Source organism: Panthera tigris, chromosome A1, assembly GCF_018350195.1.
Source record: "Panthera tigris isolate Pti1 chromosome A1, P.tigris_Pti1_mat1.1, whole genome shotgun sequence".
Lineage (NCBI taxonomy): Eukaryota > Metazoa > Chordata > Mammalia > Carnivora > Felidae > Panthera > Panthera tigris.
The window spans coordinates 4,388,761-4,414,949 of NC_056660.1; the positions used below are offsets into that span (position 1 = coordinate 4,388,761).

The 26,189-nt window shown below is 52.3% G+C and overlaps 2 protein-coding genes and 1 long non-coding RNA gene across 25 annotated transcripts in view; 1 reads left to right on the forward strand and 2 right to left on the reverse strand.

Moving 5' to 3' along the window:
* Nucleotides 1-987: 987 nt before the first annotated feature.
* Nucleotides 988-17,332, reverse strand: LOC102968614 (complement C1q and tumor necrosis factor-related protein 9A). Of its 6 annotated transcripts, none has more exons than XR_006216707.1 (5): nucleotides 16,880-17,015; nucleotides 15,080-15,187; nucleotides 3,536-3,841; nucleotides 1,287-1,407; nucleotides 988-1,194 (listed from the first exon to the last, which is right to left on the reverse strand). XR_006216707.1 is itself a non-coding variant. In XM_042983625.1 (5 exons), exons 3-5 carry the CDS (start codon nucleotides 6,994-6,996, stop codon nucleotides 1,188-1,190), a joined length of 999 nt encoding a protein of 332 aa, XP_042839559.1. In that variant the 5' UTR covers nucleotides 6,997-7,017; nucleotides 15,080-15,187; nucleotides 17,275-17,332; the 3' UTR covers nucleotides 988-1,187. The 6 variants fall into 6 exon arrangements, 5 of the variants coding, with proteins under 5 accessions (XP_042839559.1, XP_042839453.1, XP_042839318.1 ...); XM_042983625.1 differs by lacking the exon at nucleotides 16,880-17,015 and adding exons at nucleotides 6,831-7,017; nucleotides 17,275-17,332 and having other exon boundaries at nucleotides 988-1,957; nucleotides 3,779-3,841; XM_042983519.1 differs by lacking the exon at nucleotides 16,880-17,015 and adding exons at nucleotides 6,831-7,017; nucleotides 17,100-17,235 and having other exon boundaries at nucleotides 988-1,957; nucleotides 3,779-3,841.
* On the forward strand, nucleotides 16,611-19,397 carry LOC122237934. Of its 3 annotated transcripts, XR_006216720.1 has the most exons (4): nucleotides 16,611-16,693; nucleotides 17,123-17,177; nucleotides 17,573-17,740; nucleotides 18,488-19,397. It is a non-coding gene; the product is annotated as an uncharacterized LOC122237934 (long non-coding RNA). The 3 variants fall into 3 exon arrangements; XR_006216736.1 differs by lacking the exon at nucleotides 17,573-17,740 and having other exon boundaries at nucleotides 17,123-17,225; XR_006216732.1 differs by lacking the exon at nucleotides 17,573-17,740.
* SPATA13 (spermatogenesis associated 13) overlaps nucleotides 19,282-26,189 on the reverse strand; it is an 81,453-nt gene continuing 74,545 nt past the window's right edge. For 13 of the 16 annotated variants that reach the window (XM_007074353.2, XM_042982695.1, XM_015540131.2 and 10 more), the window contains 2 exons: nucleotides 23,985-24,059; nucleotides 19,327-22,181 (listed from right to left, as the gene is read on the reverse strand). In XM_007074353.2, coding sequence (XP_007074415.2) covers nucleotides 22,006-22,181; nucleotides 23,985-24,059 — 251 coding nt within the window. In that variant the 3' untranslated portion in view covers nucleotides 19,327-22,005. Of the gene's footprint in view, nucleotides 22,182-23,983; nucleotides 24,060-24,410; nucleotides 24,672-25,738; nucleotides 25,896-26,189 lie in introns of those variants that run through there. The other 3 variants (XR_006216285.1, XM_042982665.1, XR_006216255.1) reach the window with 3 other exon arrangements.

Here is a 26,189-nt window from a genome sequence, read left to right on the forward strand (position 1 = left end):
GAGTAAGATGATGAGATTGGGGACTTTGAGCTGGCGATTTTTAGAGGAGATTTAGAGTTAGCATGGATGCTGACACTGTTAAGACTTTGGGGGATGTTGGGATGGGGTGAGTGTATTTGGCATGGGGGAAGGTCAGGAATTTTGGAGGACCAGAGCAGCCTATAATATGTTGGATCGTGTCTCCCCAACAGATACGCTGAAGTCCTAACCCTTGGTATCTGTGAACGTGACCTTACTTGGAAACAGGGTCTCTGTGGGTGTACTCAGGTTAAGAGGAGGTCATATTAGATTAGGGTGGCCCCCTAATCCTAATGACTGGTGTCCTTATCAGAAAAGGGAGGTTTGCACACAGGCAGACATAGAGGAAGGACGGCCAGGTGAGGATGGGGGTAGAGCTTGGAGGCTTCCGCAAGTCGGGGAAAGTCTGGGTCTGCCAGAAGCTGGAAGGAGCCAGGTAGAACCTTCCTCGGGGGCTTCAGGGATACTGGCTCTGCTCATACCTTGATTTAGACTCCTAGCCTCCAGCATCGTGAGACAGTTACTTTCTGTGGTTTTCAGCTCCCCCGTTTGTGGTGCTTTGTGACAATAATCCCAGGAAACCAGTACAAATTCGAGCCTGGCAACTGGTTTCATAAACAACTATTTGTTGACCTAAATGGCGATTAAAACCCAAGCTACCAAATGAGCAAAGTGTTCCACAGCTTTCCGGAATGACTCGTCACCAGCTTACGCCTTGTGTTAGCTACGACATGGAATGAGCGCTTGAACGCTTCCCGGTGTCCCCAGAAATTCAGATGAGGGGTAAGTCCTGCTGCGGCTCCTTCAAGAACTTACTAGCGTTATCAGAACACTGGTCCCATAAGAAACACGCGTGCAAAGGATTCTCCGGATAAGGGGAACGATGAAAATTCATAAATGAATTATAATAGATGATGCAGGCATCTTTTTAAGCTTTTATTCCTAAGTAATCTCTACACCCAACACGGGGCTTGAACTCACAACCCCGAGATCGAGAGCTGCAAGGCCCCCCCCCCCGGTTGAGCCAGCCGGGCGCCCCAACACGAGCACTTGGGTGCCGCTCTGTGATGATTACAACAATGAGGGTGCTTCGTAGAGTAGAATCATCGGACAGCATCTTCACGAAGCCGTCTCCGATGGGTGGTGAGCAGAGTCTAACCGCTTCCCCGTCACTGGCTGAACAGAAGGAAGCCCGTGAAAGTTGTGTCATCGTCCTCATCCGCAAACAAGCCGTTAAACCTCTCCCCTCCTGCCACCTGCATCCACACCTCGTCCCCCAGCTTCAGGGGCAGCACGATGCCGCCGGACGCCTGGTCCTCCGAGCTCATGTAGCCGTCCTTGGTGTGCAGGATTTTTACCCCATTTTTGACCAAAGCTACCTGAACGTTCCTGGAGAAGACAGTGATGTGGTAGGTGAAGTAATAGACCCCGGCAACGTGGCAAGTGAATTTCCCCGTGGCTACATCGTAGTGATTGAATTCGTTGTACAGGATCTTATCAAATTTAATGGGTGCATCTGAAGCCGGAAACTTGCTCAGTACCGTGAGGCCCACCGTGAAAGCGCTTTTGGGCAAGACGGGAGTCTCGCCGATTTTCCCTTTTTCGCCTCGGTCCCCTTTCCAGCCTCTCATCCCCCGGACTCCCGGCTCCCCCTGGGGCCCGAGGGGCCCAGCATCTCCCTTGGGGCCAGGCTTTCCGACGGGGCCCATGGGGCCAGGTAGACCAGTTGGCCCCGAAGGCCCAGTGTGGCCCTGTAGCCCCTGAGGACCATTGGGCCCCACGTCACCTTTCTCCCCCTTTGGCCCTCGAGGGCCAGTCTCCCCCTGGAGGCCTTTCTCTCCCATGGGACCAACAAATCCCTTGGGCCCGTGTTTTCCTGGGGGTCCCTGGGAGCCTTGATCGCCTTTGATGCCTTTGGCTTCGACTTTTCCGTCTGCTCCTAGGCGGAGAAAGAGAGAATAAAGGAAAAGATGACTTGTGACATGTCACCTTGCAAAGCCAGCTTTGGCTTTTATCGAGCACACGGAGGAGATAAAGCCGTGCAAGTACAGTAGATGCTCCGGGTCCGAACGTTACTTTACTCCTAAAGTGCGTGCGTGGCATCCACACCCGCTCACACACGCGTGCGTGCACACAAAACCCCTTCGTACTCCTGTCCGTTACGGTGGCGTCGGGGTCCACGTTAGAAATTCCAGCTCCTTACCCGCCACAGAGTCGACTCTGGCCACTATACACGGCCGACCCTTGGGCACAGGTCTTCGGAAAGGCAGACGAACTCAAGCTGCCTCCAGTGACCTGCCACTCAGCTCTCGTTCTGTGACATCTTCTAAAAAAAAAAACCCTCACGGGACTGAACAGCAGATAAAGACTTCGTACGGCGTGGCTGTCGCTGCTGTCCGCCGCCCGGCCCGGCCTGTCCATTGTACCAACCGGGTCACACCGTTCGTCACTGTGCATGCACACTCAGGGCCCCCCGGCTCCTCCAGCCCGACTGGAGAGCCGTGGTGAGGAGCACGGGTTCTGGAGCCAAATGCCAAGACTCCTTCCTGTCTCCTCCACGCAGGCACAGCGGGACAAGCCAGTCAGCCACCTACACCTCTGATGCCTCATCTGTGAAACTGAGACAATAATACCACCTCATTTATAGGCTGTTGTATCGAGTCGATATGTGGGAATCGGGGCACCTGGGTGGCTCAGTCGGTGGAGCGTTAGACTCCTGGTTTTGGCTCAGGCGATCTCACGGCTCAGGAGTTCGAGCCCCGCACTGGGCTGTGCGCTGACAGTGCGGGGGCCCGCTTGGATTCTTGCGCTCTCCCTCTCTCTTTGCCCCTCGTGCACGCGTGCTCTCTCCCCCTCTCTTTCTCTCAAAATAAATAAACTTAAAGATACGTGAAAAGATGGGGCGCCTGGGTGGCTCAGTCGGTTGAGCGTCCGATTTCGGCTCAGGTCACGATCTCACAGTCCGTGAGTTCGAGCCCCGCGTCGGGCTCTGTGCTGACAGCTCAGAGCCTGGAGCCTGCTTCGGATTCTGTCTCCCTCTCTCTCTGCCCCTCCCCACCTCATGCTCTGTCTCTCTCTGTCTCAGAAATAAACATTAAAAAAAATTTTTTTTAAATAAAAATAAAAAAGATACGTGAAAAGCACTCAGAGCAACCTGGCACAAAGTGTTTGCCCTTGAGACCATTCCCTCTCCCCCCATCAGTCACAACTGGCAGAGCCCTCCTCACCCTCCCAGGCCCGATTCCAGCGCCACCTTCTCATGCACTGTTGCCAGAAGCCCAGAGTCAAACTTTAGCGTCATTCCCCAGTGTCAACCCACTAAAACAGGCTTCAGCAAACTACGGCCCGTGAGCCAAATCCAGACTCACGCGTGTTTTTATCTGGCCCACAGGCGACGAACGGTTTGCATTTTTAAGTGGTCACAAATAAAATTCTGCCCTAGAAATAATGCTTACAAATTACATAAAATCCAGCTTTCAGTTTTCATGGAGCTTCACCGGAACACAGCCCCACTTACGTCGCATCTATGGCTGCTTTTCGCTACGGTTGTGACCATACGGCCTGAGAAGCTGAAATTATTCACTATCTGACCCTTGACAGAAAAAGAACCATGAACTTCTAGAGATCAAGGGCCGTGCTGTCCTTATTGTTGGATCATCCTCAGAGGCTACAATGGCTACTTGTCCTTGGTGAGCGCCAAATGCCTAAGTCACTGACGGCTCAGAATTAGAGGGTGGTGACACGGAACACGATTTCTGACCTCGTTCTCCTTTCTCTCCATTCATTCCATCTTTCCCTGGACCACCAGGATGTCCTGGTTCTCCTAGGTGGAAGAGAAGGAAATAGACAAGAGTTAGAATTCTAATTCCGCGTTTCCTGAACATCGGTCTCAATGGGGGTATAGACCGAAGAGTCCTGGGAGTGTGCCCCCACCCCCGCGATGCACACACTGCCTTTTACAGAAGTGCCGGTGGAGAGAGGCAGATGTGAGTTGTATAAAAGAAGCGAATTATGAAATGAATTGAGTGGACGTCCCAAGCACCCAGCTCCAGGAAGACAAGACAGGAAGGTAATATGTGCACAGATGATCACAATTATGTTTTCCCCTCTTGAATTGAACTTGGGTAGCGACTGGCTGTTGGAGGCACTGGGTGCCTCACTTCCGCTCTTTTTCTATCTTGTGTAGAGTGGGGTGGAAGGTTCACTAGCCTCCTGTGAAAACACAGATGACTGTGGTTACCTGGCGCTACTGGGGACGGAAGAAAGGATTCTGGAAGGATCTCTCCAGCACCTTAGAGTGGTGGTAGATGTCACCCATTAAGGTGGCACGGCTGACCCCACTGGGAACATCAGGGGAGTGAGGTTTTGCCGACCACACATGAATTTTGAGCTCAGAACAGGCAACCCTGAGCTCCAACTTCCCATGTTGTCAGTCAACATCTCTGGAATCAAAAGCAGATCTTGCCGTAAGGAAGGACAGTAGGAGCAAAAGTTGAAGGAATCACGAAGACACGAGTGTACCCCGTGTATGTGTACGCACACACACAGCACACACACTGTGGTCCCAGTGGGAGGGGAGGGGAGAGGAATGGAGTTCATCAAGGTTGAGGTTTGGCCATTTACTTGCACTGGGCTGTTGACTACCCAGAAATGAGACTGGTCTAATGCCAAAAGGGACATGGGCTCTACTAGAGATGTCACCCATCGGAGACCCCGCAGAGCCCGTCTGCAGGGCAGTGGCAAGAGAGATGGCGGGTGGCCCTCTGCTTCGTCCAGCCCACCCAACAGATCCCCTGGATTAGCAAATGCCGTGAGCACAGAAACACCTAAAAACACCAAGACTTTCATTCGGCTCTACAGCTGACTCCCCATATGAAGTAATTTGTTCTAATATTCATTTCTCCAAAACTTAACAAAGGCTTTTTAAAAACCCATATTCTGGGGGGCCCGGGTGGTTCAGTCGGTTAAGCGACTGACTCTTGATTTCAGCTCAGGTCACGATCGTGAGATCGAGCCACCCACCCATGCCAGCACGGAGCCTGCTTGGGATTCTCTCGCCCTCTCTCTCTGCCCCTCCCCCCACCCTCTAAAATACAATAATCGTTTAAAAAATCCATATTCCAACAGCATTTGCTGGCAAAGCACCTTTTAGTTCATCCTGAAGTTACTTTCTGTGTATCATTTCAACCGTTTTTAAAATAGCCAGGGGAATATCTAATCTTCTGATAGGATTCTGAAATAGCAAGAGGGAGGAAAAATGACCGTGGTTTGTGCTCAGGTTCCCCACAGAGTCCTGAAATGTCTAATTTAATTGGGGTGTTTCTATCAACGACTGATATCTCATGGTACAGTTTATAATTGGGATGAGATTCATTCTAATGAATGTAAATGTATATCCGTATGTCCCAAGTCTTAAAAATCTCTAGGTTTTTGTCAGACATCTTGTCAGATGTCTGACTAGTTCATCATTGTTTTCTCCCACTCACACGCACTGGAAAAGGTCACGCTAAGAAGAGAAATGACAGCGCTATTTTTGTGTGATTCTTGAACGTCTGCCTCATCAAGTCGACCTTCAATCTTCGATTTCTTTGCAGAGGTATTTCGGGCGCCCATCCGTTCGTGAGAGTTCGACAGTACAATCTGAAAGTCCCTCGGGCTGGGCACACGTAACCACAATACGCCACAGTACACGGACGGACGATGAACGTGTGAGGGCTCTCGCTCCTCCCACAGCACATGCTTCCGGCTTCACGTGACCTGTCCAAAGGGACCACGCGAAGCCACCCAAGTCAATTCATATAGGAAATATTTTCAAAGCTCAATTTTTTTCATCAAAATTTACATTTTTTTAATTTTGCTTCATGTTTTATATTTGAGAAAGAGAGAGAGAGAGACTGAGCGTGAGCAGGGGAAGGGCAGAGAGAGACGGAGACACAGAATCCGAACCAGACTCCAGGCTCCGAGCTGGCAGCACAGAGCCCGACGCGGGGCTTGAACCCACAAACCATGAGATCATGACCTGAGCCGAAGTCGGACGCTCAACTGACTGAGCCACCCAGGCGCCCTCTAAATTTATCTTTTAAAATGTCAATTGGAGTTTTGATGTTTTCCCCCCTGTACCCAGATAGACCAATCCGCTTACGTTTCAGGTATGTGACCCTACGGTCAGACCCAGGCTCAAGAACCAAGCCTGTCAGTTGGTGTCATGGAATCCACTCACGTATCCTGGCTTTTGCAGATCTCCTTCCCGGAGGCTGCATCCTGACCCCAGATCCCCAGACCCTGGGGCAGGTCCCAACACCTGAGTCCCGCCGTGTGGCTTCAGTGACCATCTACTTGGGTATTCTCTGTCACGCCACGTCGCCTGCCTCACCGTGTGGCAAGGCCCTAGCTCTCCCGTGCAGCGCAGCTAGGCGCTGTCTGCTAAATATTCAGCGATCAGATTTCTCTACATGCTCCAAGTGCCAAAGACCCACCATACCCGCCATCTGAGGCAGAGAGATCTACACCATATGCTTCTGAAGACGGCCTGTAGTATCAGAGGTGATGGCCCAAAAGCGGTTGTCCCCACTAGATGAGAACGTCCGGTGGAGGGGGGAGCCGTGTTGGTCTTGTCCTGCTCGGTACCCCAGAATCTGGCCTGGAGCGGGCTCTCGGTCACTGCTTTCTGAGCGAGGGGTGCACGAATGAAGGAGGGGGAGCGGGCAGGTGATGACTACACCGGTGATGAATGAATGAATGAATGAATGAATGAATAAGAGGAACGGACGGGTACATGGAAGGGTAGCTGGAGGCCACCAAGTGGTGAGTACCTGCCTCTCCCTTGTCGCCCTTCGCTCCGTCTCGTCCATCTCTCCCGGGCAAGCCATTGTGACCGGGATTCCCAGGGACGCCAGGGTGCCCCTGCCTGCACGTGTCCTGTGCGTTCACGTTTCCCATGCAGATCCCGCCGGCGAGCAGAAGCAACCAGGTCCTCATGTTTCAGACGACGGAGCTGAGCTGAGAGAGGGAAACACAGACCAGAAGGAAAGGCCTTTGTTTCTGGGGCCACAGACACAGCCTCTGCTCCTTGCCGTGGGGCACGGGCCCACTCCCGATCGACCTTGGACAGGATGGCCGAGACCGGTAAGGGCAGAAGCCGCCAGCAGACGAAGCTTCTCACAACCAGAAGGCCATCGTTCTTGAAAGGAACCCACGTGACTGGGACCACTCTGAATGGCGAATGGTCAAGGGGAAAGCCGAGTTCCAAGTCAAATACTCGCATTTGCCCCTCCGCTCCACTTGGGGCAAACCGCTTTTTGGAGCCAGAGAAGGGAATGATACTCGCTTCTCGGCGCTGCTGTAAGAACCAAGGTTGACTACAAAGTGCATGAAAAGCACATGTTCAACACTAAAGCAAACACAGAGTTAGCATTTGATCCGGCAACCCCAGTTCGGGGTAGACACACACAAGGGCTCGAAGCAGAGACTCCGACACACTTGGACACGCGTGTTCACACCAGCTTTAGTCACAGGAGCCCGAAGGTGGGAACCACCCACACGGCCGCCGACATGTGAATGAACAGGATGTGTTTACACACACGATGGGATGCTCCTCAGCCTTGAAAAGGAGGGACGTTCTGACGCATATACTACAACACGGGTGAACCTTAAAGACATTGTGCGACGTGAAATAAGCCGGACGGGACCAACACTCTCCGACTCCACTCGTATGAGGGCCCTAGAGTAGTCGAATTCACAGGGACACAAAGCAGAACAGTGGGAGCCAACGGCTGGGGGAAGGGGAGGGGGAGCTAACGGGGACAGAGTTTCGGGTTGGGAAGATGGAAAGGCTCTGAAAGCGGACGGCGGAGACAGTCGAACAACGTGAACGTACTTCGTGCCACTGAACTGGACGCTTGAAAGCGGGTAAAGTGGTGAGTTTCATGCAATGTTTACTTTACGATAAAAAATAAATAGAATGAAAAACAGTAAAGCATTCCACGCTGTCCTACTGTGATGAGACATATGCTTTGAGTTAGATTTTTGACTCTACAGGAAACCACCGTGAAGGGCACGCGCGCACACACACACACACACACACACACACACACACGAAGGAACAGGCAGTTTGCAAAGTACACCTTCAGGCCCCACTGCGAGTTTTTGATTTGCTTTCCAGCCCCATCAGGAGCGAAGGCCATGCCGGGTGGTGAGGTTTGCGATGAGATCTAAAGGAGCAGAGCAGCTAATCAGGCCAAGTGTTCTAGGCAGAGAGAACACACAGGCAAGACCCTACGGCAGTGTGCACACAGGATTCGTGGGACGCTCTTGACTACATCAGATCTCCCCAGGAAGGGGGCACCACACCGATGCCTCTCTTTCACGGCACCGTAGTACAGGGTTACCCTTACTTACGTCACCGTATGACTGAAGTCTGACTGCATTTTTCTCCTTACTGTACTCCTAGTACTCAGTATTAAGCCTGCAGCACTGTGTTGAATAAATATGCGTTGAATGAAATGCGTGTGCCATGGCAGACACTTTAGGACATAAAAATAATAACCTGAGAATCGTGTCACACAGAGGACGGGTTAAGACGGCAGTGGAGTAGCCTGAGCTCACTTCATCCCTCGAACATTCGAACACAGCTAGATGAGCGTCAAATCATTTGAACACACGAGAAGCCGATCTGAACTGAGAGGGCCGGGCTGCACAACTAGAGCTAGAAAAGCAACCCCAGTGTGGACGGTGGGAGCCACGGAGAGTTGACCTCTGGGGAGAAAAGAACGTGTGTGTGCTGCGGAGGGGAGAGAGCCCTGATCATGGAGAGAGGAGTGAGTGAGAGAGAGAGAGAGAGAGAGAGAGAGGGAGAGGGAGAGAGAAAGAGTGAAGGGGCACCTAAGGGGTCTCAGAGGAATAAACCTTCCCCAAAACCACCGGGAAAAGAAGAGGGGCTAACCACCACAAGCTTTTATGAGCCGCAGAGCGCAAAGTCTGAAGTTACCCAGGTCAGCGCCATCACCAGCTTTGTGCCCGGTGGGCCCGGCGGTGCTCCAGTGGGGAAGGAATGTGGAGGGTGGAGGCCCGAAGCGGGCAGCATGGTCTGAGGATCTCTTGGGTTGCACAAGGAGAGACAGTTCCCTGGCTTGAAGCGCATTTGGGAAAGGTGGACTGGCCTCTCCTGGGGCAGAAAGACCCCGTGGGCACCAGCCTGCCGCTCTATTCACTGGCATAAGAACAGAGATGCCAGCTGAGGGCGGCAAACCTTGGGTGCCGGGTTTTGGCTGTGCTTTAACACCAACTCCAAAAAATTGCTAGAACTAATACATGAGTTCAGCCACGTCACAGGGTATAAGATCAATGTCGAGAAATCTGGTGCATTTCTATACACCAATAAAGAAGCAGAGGAAAAGAAACCGAGGCATCGATTGCGTTTATCATTGCACCAAAACTCATAAGAGACCTAGGAGTAAGCCTAACCAAAGATGTAAAAGATCTGTATGCTGAAAACTATAGAAAACTTATGAAGGAAATTGAAGAAGACGCAAAGAAATGGAAAAACATTCTGTGCTCATGGATTGGAAGAAAAAACATTGTTAAAATGTCAATGCTACCCAAAGCAATCTACACATTCAATGCAATCCCTATCAAAATACCACCAGCATTTTTCACAGAGCTAGAACACATAATCCTAAACTCTGTATGGAACCACAAAAGACCCCGAATTGCCAAAGCAATCCTGAAAAAGAACACCAAAGCCAGAGGCATCACAACTCCAGACTTCAAACCATATTACAAAGCTGTAGTGATCAAGCCAGTAATGGCACTGGCATGAAAACAGACATAGATCAATGGGACAGAATAAAAAGCCCAGAAATGGACTCACAACTATATGGTTAACTAATCTTTGGCAAAGCAGGAAAGAATATCCAATGGAAAAAAGACAGTCTTTTCAACAGATGGTGCTGGGAAAACGGGACAGCGACACACAGAAGAATGAAACCGTACCACTTTCCTACACCACACACAAAAATAAATTCACAATGTATGCAAGACCTAAATGTGAGACAAGAAACCATCAAAATCCTAGAGGAGAACACGGGCAGCAACCTCTATGACCTCAGCCACAGCAACTTCTTACTAGACGTGTCGCCAGAGGCAAGGGAAACAAAAGCAAACATGAACTATTGGGACTTTATCAAGACAAAAAGCTTCTGCACAGTGAAGGAAACAATCAGCAAAACTAAAAGACAGCCTACGAAATGGGAGAAGATATCTGCAAGTGACATATCAGATAAAGGGTTAGTATCCAAAATCTATAAAGAAATTATCAAACTCAACACCCAAAAAACAAATAATCTCGTGAAGAAATGGGCAGAAGACACGAATAGACATTTTTCCAAAGAAGATATTCAGATGGTAACAGACACATGAAAAGATGCTCAACATCGCTCATCATCACATGAATACAAATCAAAATCCCGATGAGACGTCACCTCACACCTGTCAGAATGGCTAAAATTAACAACACAAGGAACAACAAATGTTGGCAAGGATGTGGAGAAGGGGTGTAACCCTCTCACACCATTGGTGGGAATACAAACTGGTGCAGCCACGCTGGAAAACAGTATGGAGTTTCCTGAAACAGTTACAAATAGAACTACCCTACGATCCAGCAACTGGACTACTAGGTATTTACCCGAAGGATAAAAAAATACAGATTCAAAGGGGCACACGCACCCGGATGTTTATAGCAGCACTATCAACAATAGTCAAATTAATGGAAAGAACCCAAGTGTCCCTCAACTGATGAACGGGTAAAGAAGATGTGGTACAGGGGCACCTGGGTGGCTCCCTCGGTTAAGTGCTTGACTTCAGCTCAGGCCATGATCTCATGGTTCGTGGGTTCAATCCCCACGTCGGGCTCAGTGCTGACGGCTCAGAGCCTGGAGCCCGCTTAGGATTCTGTGTCTCCCTCTCTCTCTCTGCCCCTCTCCTGCTCACATTCTGTGTCTTTCTCTCAAAAGTAAACATAAACAATTTTTTTTAATTAAAAAAGATGTGATATATATATATATATATATACATATATATATATACACACACATACACACACACACACACACACAATGAAATATTACTCAGCCATCAAAAAAATGAAATCTTGCTGTTTGCAATGACATGGATGGAGCTAGAAGATATTATGCGAAGCCAAATAAGTCAGAGAAAGATAAATACCATATGGTTTCTCTCATTGGAATTAGGAAACAAAACAGATGAACATATAGGAAGGGGGAGAAAAAAAAGAGAGGGAAGCAAACCGTAAGAGACACTTAATGATAGAGAACAAACTGAGCGTTGCTGGAGGGAGGAAGGAGGGAGATAGGCTAGGTGGGCGATGGGTATCGGGGGGCACTTGTGATGACGAGCACTGGGTGTTGTATGTAAGTGTTGAATCACCACTATCACACCATACGTTAACTAACATAATTTAAATTAAAATTTGGAGAAGAAAATAATAACATGAGGCTAATGAAGCAGGTCAGAACCCAGACCCTTATACAGCACTGAAGGCAACGTCCATCCGCACAACCTTTCAGATAAAGAGAAAAGACGTTCATATCTTACACTTAGTGATCTCGTGCCGAAAATTCTTAATAATCCAACATTTGTTTGCCAAACATGTTAGCCATGACATTATCTGTCATAGTGCAGAAGTGCATAATGTGTTTCCATCAGTGCCTCTTGGGTATAATATTATGTAGCCCCTGAAATAATTATGTAGGTCATGTAGAAATAAAATATGTGAAAGATATATGTTGTGTTTCATTAAAAAAATTTTTTTTTGTTTATTTTTCAGAGAGAGAGAGAGAGCGCGCGCGCGAGCATGAGCAGGGGAGGGGCAGAGAGGGAGGGAGACACAGAGTCTGAAGCGGGCTCCAGGCTCCGAGCTGTCAGCACAGAGCCCGACGCGGGGCTCGAACTCACAAAATGCGAGACTGTGACCTGAGCTGAAGTCGGATACTTAACCGACTGAGCCACCCAGGCACCCTGATGTTGAATTTTTTTAAAGTAGAATAAAATGGCATGTACATTATGAATTACATAGGTACCCATGTAATTCTATATGCATATCGACAAAAACTAGGACCAAATATATCCAAATGAATATGGCTGCTTTAGAATAGCAGGGTTATGAGGGTTTTTCCTTTTTAAAAAATGCTTTTTTACAGTGTCTATTAAAATATTTCTAGATAAATATTAAAACCAGCTAGACTTGTCTAGGATTATATTGCCATCTTATGGAAACTTCTAAATATCACAGCGTCCAGTTTGATGGCAAAGTATTTTTAGACAAGAAAATACAGATGTTTCCTTTTGAAGTCACAAACTTACACCATTTCCGGAAATTGAATTGTTTTCTTAGAGCCAAATTCCATAAATAATCTACACCATCCTCTTTTGTTTAACTCAGAAGTGACTGGTCATAGTTGAATCGAAATGGCACAGACCAACCTCTGCTAAAGGGTCTATGTTTTTCCTTTTAAATTTTTTCAAAATGTATTACAATTATTTCAGTAATAAAAAGATCTCAAGATCATAAAGGTATCAAATTGGGGTAAACTCCATTTTGTCCTCCGGCTAGGGAAGAGCTAACATCTATCCTTCCGTAATTTTTTTTTTAATGTTTATTTATTTTCGAGAGAGACAGAGCATGAGCGGGGGAGGGGCAGAGAGGGGGGAGACACAGAACCCGAAGCAGGCTCCAGGCCCCGAGCTGTCAGCCCAGAGCCCGACGCGGGGCTCGAACTCACAAGCCATGAGATCATGACCTGAGCCGAAGTCGGACGCTTAACCGACTGGGCCACCCAGGCCCCCCCTGTCATTTATTTCTCTGGTTTTGAGCACTTGCTTAGACCTCAAGCCTAGCACACAGACAACCTTCAACAGACGACTGTGAATAACCAAATATGCTCTGCTCCCAAATAAGCAGGGAAATAAGCTTTGGCACTATCTTTAATACGAAAATTGAGAAGAGGGACGTGAGGGTTTGCGCAAGGAATACAGTAGACGTTACGTTAATATGTCATTTGTAAAAACAAAAAGTTGCGTTTGTGCTTCTTACAAAGCCATGAATTGGATCCTCTGTTAGTTCAGCCCACAATCGATGCGCTCAATTTAACTGCACTATATGTCGTGGAATCGATGAACCTTTCAATTCCTCTCCGTGTTTCTCCAGAACGCGCGAGAGCTGGGAACGCTTCTCTCCCGTCCTTCCCTCCCCCGCCCCCTCCCTGCTCTCACCTGGATCACTGCCACCCCCACCCCATCTCCACCCTGCACCTAGACTAGGGAGCACTTAGGCGCCAGCCTGGGTCATAAGGACAGCCACTGCGTCTTTCCGCTTGCTTATTTTCAGTACGTCACCAACAATTATTTGTTGAATGATTTAAAAAGAGAGAGAGGAAAAAAAGAACTTTCGAAAGAAATATCCTGGCTCCAAATGTGTGGGACGCAGCCTTTGGGGGTGTGGCTGGGTATTAAATCGAATCCGCGTCGATGCCTTCGGTGGAGATCACTCGTTTCTCCAACGCCCCCTCCTCCCCTTGCTCCTCGTAAGAGAAATTTGAGGCGGCACGTGGCTGCCCGCAGTGGACATTTCCCAGCCTCCCTGGCAGAGGCCTGGAAAACACGAGGAAACTGGATTCTGGCCGGTGGGAAAGAACAAAAGGGATCCGTGCAAGGACCACAGGCTTCGCGGGGAGGAGGGCTGCCGTACCCTCCCCGGGCCCCTTGCCCCTCCCTGCGGCTGGGGTGTGCGTGGGGGGGTGGGGGGGGTGGTGAGACGTCTTGGGACTCCTTGAAGGAGAGCCGCCCTTCGGGGATAGAAAACCTCTGGTCCCTGATGGCCACCCGGACCAGACCCGCCCCGCCGGCCCGTCTGTGACCCGAGAGAGAAGTACCTCGCAAGCCTGCTGGAGCCACTGTTATTTGGGGTCTCCCTCCCGACTGCCAAGCCCACGTCTTGACTAACGCGAGGCGCCTGCTGCCACAGGGGTGAGCATTCATCCCAGCGAGGAAGGTCGGGGGCCATGTGTCGTGGGCCCAATCGTCAGAGCTGCTGAGCCCTTGTTGGATATGCAGCCCTCCGGGCAATAGATTAAACAAGCGCCCACGGTCCTGCCTGAGCCGGATCCACGTGAATCACAGGGAACAGACGCGACCCTCCCACCGAACGCCCAACCCGCGGGGCCGAGGACCCTGGGATTCTGCTGTGATCTCCTAGATCTGACACACTGCCCCGGGGGTGGGCGGGGGGCAGAGGGACACAGACCGCAAAGGACTCTGGAGTTACGGCTTTTTAGACCCCCCGCAACAGGTCCTGACTGGGTTTCTGGGTTGTGTCTCCTTTGCTTGACCTACACTGTGCCTTCACTTTCTGGTTAAGGTCCCTCGGTTTAACAAAAGACCTGCCAGAATCGAGCTGAGCGGCGCACAGTGGGTCTGCCAGCCTCCGAGCTTCTGCTCTGCGTCTTGCGTGTAACGGGCGAGAGAAGAAACAACCCCGAACACCCCTCCCCGACTTGGCACCTCGTGAATCTAAGAATCAAACGATTTTCGCTCATCGAGTACATTTTCTTCCACATGCCCTGCGCGTTGTATTTCTCCTTTAACATATGTTGAGGGGCTTGTTTTCAAGCTACGCCGTGTAAGTGATGAAGTACGGCCATCCGTACAAACATGCACAGGCTCAAATTTGTGCCAAATAATCTACGAGCTCCTCTAGAAAGCTCTCGGGGAGGCTCTACCCTTACGCCTTCTCCTGTAGCTTCATCCCTCCTCCCAGCCAGTTTGCAGGGTTCTGGAAGAACCTCAAGATCTGCTTTTGTCTCCTGTTCACCTCTTCCGCAAATGAATTCTGAAACCAGCGTGCTCCTGTCCTACCCGAAACTCGGCAGACAGCTAGCTGCCTACCTCGCCAATGACTAAGCACGATCGTCACACACGGATTCAGAGCTGCTTTAGGACCCCCGTGCCTTAAATCGAAACCAAAGCAGCGGTTTCCTAACGCACTTACCTGAACCCCAGGGCCACGGGCTGCATGCAGGTGCTGCACAAACCAGGAATCAAGGGCTCACTAAATAAAATCACGCCTTCCTGCCACAGAATTCCCTAGTGGATGTATCTGCAAAACAGCAGGAAGGGGAGGGAACCGAGTAAGGCACAAGATGTTTTGGAAGAGCTTCAAAACTTGCAGCCAGGGGCGCCTGGGTGGCGCAGTCGGTTGGGCGTCCGACTTCAGCCAGGTCACGATCTCGCGGTCCGTGAGTTCGAGCCCCGCGTCGGGCTCTGGGCTGATGGCTCGGAGCCTGGAGCCTGTTTCCGATTCTGTGTCTCCCTCTCTGTCTGCCCCTCCCCCGTTCATGCTGTGTCTCTCTCTGTCCCCCCAAAAATAAATAAATGTTGAAAAAAAAAAACTTGCAGCCAGACTGGAGTCAGGTAGCATCTTCCAGCACTATCTGTTCCGAAAACTCGGCTCTTTACCCACCCCCCCCCCCCCGTCCTTTTTAATCAAGGGAGAGAAAGCGAGGTGCACTTCCGAGTCTGGAAGAAGGAATCCCCACAGCCGGTGTCTTTCCGTAAAGTGACGTGTGTGCCTTTGCTTCGGCCGCCTCCCCGCCGACCTTGGGCCAATGGCGGGCCAACAGGGCGACAGATTACTGGGATTCCAGATCCCTGGAACGGACTTCATTTAACGAGATCCCTCAAACTTCTGCGTGGGTCCTGCGATCGTCGACGCCGCGTGTACCTTGGTATTGAACGCGCGTTCTGTTCACACACACACCACCTGCCACTGAAAGAAGCATGGTGCGACTATTTCTTGGACGCCACGTGATCATTAGCGTTTCGTTTTGCCCCCATCAGAGTTTACTGACACGGATCTCTAACTGAAAAATAGCCTCAGGAGGACAAACGTACACAGCGCTGTTTTTCAGAGGCTGTTGAGAACCAACTCGGACAACCTAGCTGGACTGCAGAGGCCACACAGAGAACGGGGGACGCGGGCCGGGCAAGTCCCATCGGACACAAGTAACACCCCCGCCACTCGCCAGGCGTCGTTCCTCGTCTGTGCCGCAGGGAAGGCAGCACCAGCATCACAGGGCAGTGCGGGATCGCGTTTGGCGACAGAAGCTAATCGGCTTTCTCTTCCGTCGTCCCGTAGCCTGAACTCCTGCCCCGTAAACGCACCCGGACACCTCCGGTCGCTTCTTAGTGGGAGGGGGGCGGCCCAAGCATCGGCCCCGGGGACAACTCCTCCCTCCCGCCGTGGCTGCCCCTCCCCCACCGGCGTCCCCCTCGTCTTCCCCTTCTGCGTCCCCCCGTCTGCTCCCCTGTCCTCTCCCTCCGCCTGTTCGTGCTCTGGGGGTGGTCCAGGGCCCACCCCCTCCTCGGGCCGTCCGCTCTCTCGGCTTCCTTCCCACCCGCACCTCCCGCTCTCACCTCTCTCTGGAGCCGCAGCGTCCGGCGGGTAGACCCGAGAGTCACGCGGGCCCCCCCGCCCACCCAGCCTTTCTTCTCTGCATCCGTCGGTGGCACCAGCGCCCGGCCGTCACCCCGGGGCAGGACCCGGAGACCGCACCTCGCCTCCACAGCCGCGTGGCGGGCTCACGGCCGAGCATCCTTCACCTGGGTCCGGCCTCGCCCTCTCCTCCAGCCTCTCTGCCGCTGGACGCGGTCCCCCAGGGCCCCCCGGGCCTGGCGCGAAACCCACCCTTTTCCCCGACCCCGGGATGGGCTGAGCAAATCCCACGCGAGCCGAAATCCCACACAATCTCCCCGCCTTGCGTTCTTCGGCCACGAAACGAAATCCCGGTACCTCACGCCGCTTGGCAGGCCCTTTGGGAGCCGGCTTCGACCCCCTCGGTTTCTCACGCGGCCCGTCGGTTGGATTCAAGCCGCACACCCAGGCTCTTCGGGGGCCGGGGGGGTCCTCGCCTCCCGGCCCCCCCCCCCCGCCCGGACACTCGCCAGAGGGAAGGACTCCGTTACCCCAAGGCCGCGACTTGAACGCCCCCCCCCGTCGCTGCACACTTCACTTCACCACGAGCTTTCATTACAGCTCCACGCGCCCGTCTCCCCGCTTCGACCAGACGCTCCTCGGGAGGATCACCCAGGTCAGCTGGCCTCCCGCCCACGAGGCAGGCCGCACTCCACCGGGGGAGGTCGGCTACCCCTCAGCTCTTCTGGCAAAGCCCCCACCGCCCTGTTTACCAGGTCCCCCAAATGGCGCCGGCTGGGTCCCTGGGAGCCTCCCCGGGAGGCCTTTCAGATCCCCAGTGCTCACCCTCCCCCGCCCCCGCCCCCACGCTGCCCCCTCTCCCAGGGCAGCCCGAGGGAAGGGAGAGAGCAGTTTGGGAAGGAGGTGGAGGTCAGGGGTCAACGGTGGGGACGGTGGGGACGGGCTGCCTGGCAACCCTCTGGGGAATACTTTTCACTGCGAACGATGGGCTATTTACCTCACTTCTCTGAGTGTTAGAGAAGGAAATTCAGGCCTGTTCCCCGCCCCCAGAGGGTGAGCAGCGGATCTCCCGGTGAAGCGGGGCTCGATCTCCACCCGGGACGAAAGGCGAAAGGCGTGTAAAGGCCTGTGCGGCTCATCCACCGTCCATCCAAGAGCTGCTCCTACGGAGAAGGCCTTTGCACTCCGGGCGTGGCTTTACCAGGCTTGTTCCAACCTGTGCGGACTTTCTTCAGTCGGGCGGCTCCTCCCTGTTCCCCTGGGGACCCCTTCTCTCACACTTGACTAGTGGTTTAAGCCTGATCATTGAGGGATGGATTTTTACTGACGGGGAAGTCTATCACTGTCCAGTCAGGAAATGAGCTGTAGATCCAGAAACCCTCCTAGCACTTTCTATTAAAAAAAAAAAATGTAAACACCACACACACACACACACACACACACACACACACACACACACAGTCTTATTTTACTACTCAAATGCATTACTGGAACCAGTTTGGCAAATTAACTTTAATATACAGATACAAAACAACAAATATAGATTCACAGCATTTACAAGAAATCATTCAAATAACATTGTAAATAATATCTTTTTTTTTCTTTTTACAAAACTTCATTCAACAGAAATACAAGTCAAGTTATAGCATCTGGTACAACATAGTTCAGCTGTCAACAGCTAATTCATCAGTTTCGAAGCTGTCACTTGGCTTAACAACATTGTCTTGATGTTGATGAGTTAAAAATCAAGGAAAAGGTTACTAGAAGTTTGCAAAATGGGTAAACACAACTGATGCTGATATTTACAAAAGAGACCAATTATTAAATTACAGAGTCAGTTAAAGGAAAGTATTTTCTAAATATAAAGGTTGATGCCTATGACATAACTAAGACAATAAAGTTAAGTGTGTTGTAGCTAAGTATGTTTGCAACAAATATTTAAGCTTCTGGGTTTCTCTTTTCAAGATCCGACAGTTGGCTGCTTATTCTATTCAAAACCATTTGAACTCTACTTCCGCTGCGCGCATCCTGAGATAACAGCATCAGCCGAGTGGAATTCTGACAAGGACATTTGTAGGGTAAGCTTATCACAGGGACACCTGCTTTTGGGCGGTTTGACCTCGCCGATCTGTGTCCAGCATCCCTGGCCTGTCAGCCATCAAAGGGACATTTATCCACACTTGTCACCGCTGGCCTGTGAGGGACACGTGTGTTTCTGCTCTCTTCCATAAAACGACCATACAGCACGCTTCTTCCTGACTCCAGATACTCGGGCTGCTCTATTCGGGTAAATAAGTGGACTTATCTGTGTTGAGAAAGACCAGCAATTGGGGCACTAGAGATTTATTTCCAACTTACAGATGCTGGATTGTGGCTTTTACAAAAAGATTCCCATCGTGAAACAAAGTCTGAATTAAATGCACTTTTGTTTTGTGTCTAGACAACAGCAACGTAGGATCGAGGGGATTTTCTGAACAGGCTTGGAGTTGGTCTTTGTCTGGACTAGGTATAAAAAGGCACAACAATATTCAGAAACAGCATGGAGCCCGGGGGTGAAATGTTTTCAACGACAACATCAGATCTATCAGGGAAAAGAGGAGATCTACTGAAAATCACACTATGAAGAAGGGACCCCGCGAAAGCTCTAGCACATTGCTGTCATCCTTTTTCTTATCCGTGGGCCAAAGATACAGAATGGTGTTTCTCTAGGATTTTACAAATGTTCCATTTTATGATGGTTTACGATTTACTGCAAGGTTGCTGTGCATTTTTGGTAGGATTAAAACTGAGAAGGCTGCTTTTGACTCACGGTCATTTGAGTGGTCTTCCAAAAGAGTTGGCAAATTCTGAAATATAAATAATAGAATAAGTGAAATTTGTCAAAGTGTTGTGCCATCTTTGTGATTGTGTGTGAGCATGTGTGGGGGGGTTGGGGGGCATCCAGAGTATGCAAGGGGGGGTTAAAATGAGACAAACAGGGAAAAGCAAGACTCCCAAACATACAGAATCCACACGGGAGGCTCTTGGCTTCTCTTTTCCTTCCCAAGAGGAACACGTGACTTAAATTAAGGAGGAAAGTTTGGCAAACCTACGATTAGAATACTTGAGCCACGTATTCTTTATAGAACTCAGGCGTTTGGTTAAAAAAAAAAAAGAACTCAAGCTAGACAAACAGATTTAAAGACGTCAAAGGCATTCTACCTTAAAAAAAAAAAAAAAAAGTCTCAGTTTTCAAAATCGCCTAAGATTTCAAGCAGTATCCACTCAGGGTGGAGATTTGATCGTGTGACTCTCCACACTGTCCCAAGTTCACGGGGCAGCCTCGTAAAGGCCCTGGGGTCCGAGCTTCCTTCTTCTGTTAGAGAATCCACGGAGGGACAGGTGGCACCCAGAAGCTGGGGCTCGGCCGGGAAATCAACCCTGGTCACAGAATTTAAGCCCCTCCTCACTGCACATTAATATCAGTAAATGGAAGCCCTGAACTGGTTCTTCAGTTGAATTCAATCCTCATCGAAAATGTGACATAAGCAAATGTTTCTCTTTTCTTCCCTAAAGCAATTTTCTTAGATTAAAACAAAACAACTGTCCAAAATTGTCCTACAGACTAACGACTCCGTTTAGCACAGACTCCTACGGCTGTCACTAAGGGGCCCACAAAAAGCACGTTAAGTGTGGTTTTCGAAATCTATCATTGCATTTTGTTAGTAGAAGGGTCAGTTATATAAACGCAACTAAAAGGGGGCGTTCTCCTCGGACCCGGAACAGCGACGCACGCACTCGCCCGGCCGCAGAGCCACAGTGCCTCCCGAGCAGGCCCCTCGCGGACGCCGCCGTCCTCCCGGGACCCGGGGCGCTAAGGGCCCCGGAAGCAGCCCCGGGCGGCCGGCCACGGGGCAGTACCGGCTCGCGGCGACACGACACGCGGGTGAGCACCTCGACGCGGCAGAGCGGGGTCGGGACCGGTCCGATCTCCAGATGGTGCTCCGAGGCCCGCTCGACGTCCAGGGTCTTGTCTCCTGGACGCCTGACGTCACCTCCTCTGGGGCCAGCCCTGGGTGGAGGGGAGGTGGGGGAGCAAGGAGGGGGCCGGACCCTCGGAGGCACAGTTACCCCTCTGGCCACGGCGCTCCGGGTTTCTCATAAGCACGGCCGCCGGGAAACGGGCCCGAGGGGAGCGCACGGCAAGGGCTTCTCAAGCAGAAGCCACAGGCGTGTCCCGCGCTGCCCCGTCCGGCGCCCCAGGTGCGTTTCAACCGCGTCGCCCTTGCAAAGCCCGTCTTCTTGAGACGCGCTCCGAGTTCTTTCCATCCGGGTTTACAACGCGGACGAAGACAAGGAGATTACGACCGACAGGTATCGGCCCACGTGGCCTCCGGGACAGAGGACGGCCGTGTCTGGGGCGACGTGTACTTTCCGTTCATTCTTACGGAACGAATCTCCGGAACCCTCCTGACAGCACAGTAAGGCCGTGGCCGGCCCTGCTGGGTGTGGAGTTTATGCAGGCGAAGTCGGCTTCGGGTCCTGAGGGGGGCTGCTCGGAACCGCGTGCTTTCTCGGCCGACCGTTCGGGTCGCCGTCACTGGATTGGTGGGGACGCCAAAACAACTGATGGGAAAACCTCGGATGTTCTAAGAACGCCTTGCAACTGCTGCAGGTGCGTTATTTAATTTATCACAAAATTAAAGCAGGTGGGGTTTCATATCGCAAACAGGTGCGTCCGATTAGTCTGTTAGGTCACAGCGTGTGAGTGCGTGTGACTTCCGCCGCGCTCCGGCAGGAGGGTGCCCGCGGGGGGGGGGGGGGGGGGGGGGGGGGTCGGGATGACACCAGCCCGCGGCGGGACGCGGCACTCTCTCCCGTAAGCAGCGGCAGCTTCAGGAGGCTTCAGTGACCCCGACTGCCCTCCGCGTGAGGGATTCACGGTGCTCGCCCCTCCGGCCTGTGGGGGACGCATCTGGCAAGAGGCAGCCTGCGCCGCTATTTGGCAACAATGCAGAGGACACCAGGGGACACGATGGCCACGCGCGCTGTGGCGGGAAGTCCCCTAACACTGTGGAAGAGAGGCTTACCGGTGCTGGCGAGACACCTTCGCGCCAACCCCATCACTACCGTCCCCCTGGAACCCACTTGCAACGGTGACCGCGCGATCCGGTCTGTCCTCAGGAAGGGCAGCACTGTGCGTGCCCGTCATGGCGACGCCCGCTGGGGTCACCGCTCGGCTTCCCTGAGGTCGTCGCTGGTTCCCACGGCCCGGCCGGCTCGGCTCGGATCACGGAGGGGTCTCGTGGACATCGGGGCCGCGCCTCACGACCTTCGCCTCCCTCCCAGGGGGGAGCCGGGCCTCTGAACGCTGAGGTGCGTCTGCGCCCTTCTGTTCCCCACGGATCCCCCGAAACAAGTTCTCAGCACTGGGGTCAGCACGCGAGAAACAAAACTGGTTCTCCTCTTTGCGGGCACCTCAGCAGAAGGGCGGCCTTCCGTTTTCACTTCTTGAAAGGGGTGAGTTTGTTGAACGTGTGCCAGAAGAGCGAAGGCTTCCTCTTGGGTTCTGCCAGGGCAAACACCTGCTGCTGGGGGACGCTGGTGGGCACGGTCACGTGGCGCTGGTGAAGGGGGTGCAAGCTCTGGTGCGGCAGGGCCACCGGGCACGCGCTGTAGCCTAACCCGAGGGGGGAGGGGGACGGAACAGGGACCCAGCGTCACTCGTCAGCCGAAAAGGAAAAACAGCACCAACACTCGAATTCTCAGCTGATTCTTAATCCACACGCACCCGGAGGACATCTACGAGCCATCACGACGCTGCTTATGTGCAGACACTGCGTGTGCAGCCATGGATTAGGTGGCGTCACAAAAACCCTCCGGGGAGGGGACCTGAAACCCAGAGAGGTTGTGACCATCACCTGCGCTCACGCAGCGGGAGTGGCAGGATCAGGGCTGCTCGCGATGAGAAGCAGTGAAATGCTCCGAGAGCCTGTGGCCCAGCCTGCCCTGGCCCAAATCCTACTCTGCCTCTGCCGCTTACTGGCTGTGATTATTCAGGATAATTATTTGGGAAATTATTTGATTTCTCTGCACCCCCACTCCCTGAATCTGTAGTGGGGATAACAGTACCTCCTGGCTGCTATGACAGCTGTGAGCTAATATAAGGAATGTGCTTAGAACAGGGACCCCGAACTGAATTGCTAAATCGAAAGTGTCTTATTGGGATAGGGGTTTTCAATCTGCGCAGAGGTAATGAAAAAGGCTTATTAAAACTAGCTACAAGATCACAAGCTAACTGTGAAAGTCAGCGTGGCAGGAGGAAATAGCGTGGGTTCCCGAAGGAGCCAGGACTCAGGGCAGAAGGCATCCTTGCCCTGGTCTGGACTGGCAGGAGGCTCTCTCGGCCTTCCCACATAAGAGGTGCCTTCCTTTCGGGGGTGCCCGGGTGCCCAGCTGCTGAGCCAGTGCTCCTGAAAGACAGCAACGCAAACTAACAGATTCTGACAGGTGATATTTACTAGTCACCTGCCACTCAAGTGAAGAGGCTCACAAACAATAGGTGTTTCTGCCTTCAAGGTATTCGTAAGTCAGTGGGAGGTGGGGGGGGTGTGTGTGTGTCTGCATTTGAGGGGAGGGAGCAGCAGGGCAATGGCAAGGTTAAGTGCTGTTTTGGTAATGAAATCTTCCAGTCCCCTGGCCCGTCCTGGGCTCAACTGGGTCTTGTTTTCCCATTTTCAGTTACAAACATACTGAATGGGACACAATTCATAGGACACATCGTTCTTAGAAAAGTTGACCTGAATAGAAGTTTCTAAGAACATGACAAATATTTTTGGAATAAAAATCCTTATTATTTCATTCCTGTTGGACGAGATCATGTGTATCACACGCACTGTAAAAATAAATCTTTGTTTGCACATCGGGACCCCCGGGCGTGACCTGAGCACTGCTAATTTCACAGCGCGTGCAGGGCAGGGGGGCCCTGCTCTAAACTGGCTGGCGTGCCTTCCTAACTCATCTCTTCACATCCTGCACTTTTAGGCCCGTTTTTCTTCTCTAAACTCGAATGCAGCCTGCACTGACGAGCAGTTTGGGGCCGGAGACTGCCTCCGGGCCGTGCCCAGACCACGCAGGAGCTGTTGGCTTGCCTCAGACTGGCGAACTGGCCGGGCCCGGGGAAGAATGCCGGCACCTCCTCAGGACGGAGGTCTAGAAGGTGACCTAGACCTTACAGGCTCACGTTCAAATGTAGGCAAATACTGAAACACACTCCCACTCAAAAGCAAATGCAGATTGTTTTGGACCGCCCATTTCTGGGGGCCCTGTCCCTTTGACAGACCCGTACCATCACCTGTACGCCTCCCCCTCGTTGAAGGCTGGTCGTCAGCGGGCTAACCACCGCGGGCGCTCGCCTTGATCTGAGTTCCGATACTGATTCCCACGAAGGAGATGGGGAGACGAAGCGTCCTCCAAAACTTACCCTTTGACTTCCCGTGTCCTGCCTTTTGAGCATTTAGCATGGCGAGTTTCTTTTGATTTTCTGAAATTTCCATTCCTGGATTTAGAAACAGACATGATACACATTCAAAACAAGTGAAGCCACTGCAGAGTAAAACCAGAACCATAACCTGGAGCAAAAAACCTCAATCCTGGAGGAACCAAGGGACACTGAGAAGCTTACGAATGGAGAAGTAGCAAGGACTGTCCCCGGGACGGACACTCGCATAACCTGCTCCCTACAAGGACATGTTGAAGGGTGACATGGGGTGCTGTTAGTAACGACACACAGACCACTTGTGCAGACCCAGACGCACGTCCACGTAGGGTCACCCAAATCACAACCATAAAGGGTGAGGCCCTAGGAGGAGAGGGCAAATCGAAGGAGTCCCAGGGTTGACTCGCCCACCTGCTGTGAAAGCCGAGTGAGCGATTCCACCTTGAACATCTGCGTAATGGGAACTGGATTTTGTACCCCAACTGTCGAGAGCACGTGCCTTGAACTTCCCCTGTAAAGTTCGCTGTCTGCACGGAGTGGGTGAGGTGGGGGGGAACAGCAGGCCCCTGCACGCAGGACGTGGAGAGAGAGCAAAGGCCAGAGACAGAGGAGGGCCAAGTCTGTCAGGCTGACTCCTAGGCCGGCAAGAAAGCTTCTTCCCGGAGGCAGGCTCTACACCCGGGAGAAGGAAATCAGGGCTCAGCCTCCGCCGTCACACTCAGCTCCCAGCGGCTCCCTGGGCCGTGGCTCCCTGACCGAGCTGACGTCTGACAGGTCCCGACCCCTCCCTCAGGTGCCATACACTGGCTTCTGCTGCTCCTGGACCCGCACGGGCCTTCTGCCCCACTCCGGCCCTCCATGCCCGGCCTGCCTTATGGCGGACCTCCCCGATCTCTCCACACACGAGGTGACAGGCACTGGACTAACATAACATGCCTGGCGAGGACCCGGGGCCACCCTCGTTCATTCCACATTCACCCAGTCCAGAGACTCCCAGAGTGCCCCATTCATTCATTCATCCACTCATTCATTCACGTCTTCTGAGGACCAGCCACAAGGGAAGCAGTGTACTAGAGAAAGGTATAAAATCAAGGCTCGTCTTTCTTTCTGTCAAGGGACAGAGTTGAGACGTGTTTAGGATGCCCCCTGCAATACTGGTTCCATCTGAGGGGAAAGTGCAATATTCCAACTTACAAGTGATGTCAGGGCCTACACTAGATGACCTTACGTGGCAGGTAAAATCGGGATCTCTGCAAATATTTGAGGAGTTCTCAGCATGACAGAGGGAGGAGTCTTACTCCAGTGAGACCCCAGTCAAAAGTGGCACCGATATATGGCAGCTGCTGGGAAGCAGCTTTCCTCTTGGTGAAAGGGGGACGTCCACTTAGCGGAAGGGGTCCCCTATGAGTAATGAGGGCTACAGGTGTCACTAGGGGTTGAGGTTCAGTGTTTCAGAGGAGATTCCTGCTTGACGGTGAGTGAGCCAGACTGACTCCTAAACCCCTTCCTGCCCTAACGTAGGATCCCACAGACCCTCCTGTGGGTGAGACTCAGATCCGTGGCGAAGCCTAGGATCGGTACAACACGGATCCGTAGCACATGGACAGGGCGGGGGTGGGCCCAGGCTTCCACTCTAGCTTTCGTCGCGGCAGTGGGTGGCTCTTCCGTCCTGCACTACGTAACCTTTACGGTCTGGGCTCGCGTGGGCCGCAGAGATGAATATCCTCATTCCACCTCACCTTTAAGGCCCCTGGTCCCTGGGGCATCCTGACATCTGTCCGACAGTCGGTGCTCAAAACCCTAATGTGCTCGGAAGGCCCTGCACCTTGGGCTGACAGACCGGGCCTGACAGTTTCCGGCTTTTAGGGCTAATCGGTACCTGGAGGCGAGCAGACCCTGGGACGGTAAGGGCGACAGGAGGAAGCAGTGCTTGAATCGTAGGACAGGGTGCACGGTCCTCAGCTTCATGCACGAGAGAGATGGGGAAACAGGTGGGCCAAGGTCTTGGGTCTGAATGGACTAGGGCGCAAGGTAAATTTAAAGTGCTTTAAAGGTACACCCGAAGAGGCGGCCTCGAGGATCATCCGGTATTTCTCATGGCCTGGATGACAGTCACCAGAGTGTGGCCCAGTGTCGGGGTGACACTGAGCTGGCTTTAAATGCTAAGTGGTCACGCTAGAAGAGTGGGTA

Excerpts from the sequence above, each read along its gene's own strand:
- LOC102968614 (XM_042983625.1), bottom strand. The coding sequence starts at position 6,996 with ATGAGGACCTGGTTGCTTCTGCTCGCCGGCGGGATCTGCATGGGAAAC. Across the intron at positions 3,842-6,830 it reads GGGCGACAAGGGAGAGGCAG|GAGAACCAGGACATCCTGGT; the intron begins GTACTCACCACT and ends TCTTCCACCTAG. Across the intron at positions 1,958-3,778 it reads TGGAGAGAAAGGAGAACGAG|GAGCAGACGGAAAAGTCGAA; the intron begins GTCAGAAATCGT and ends TTCTCCGCCTAG.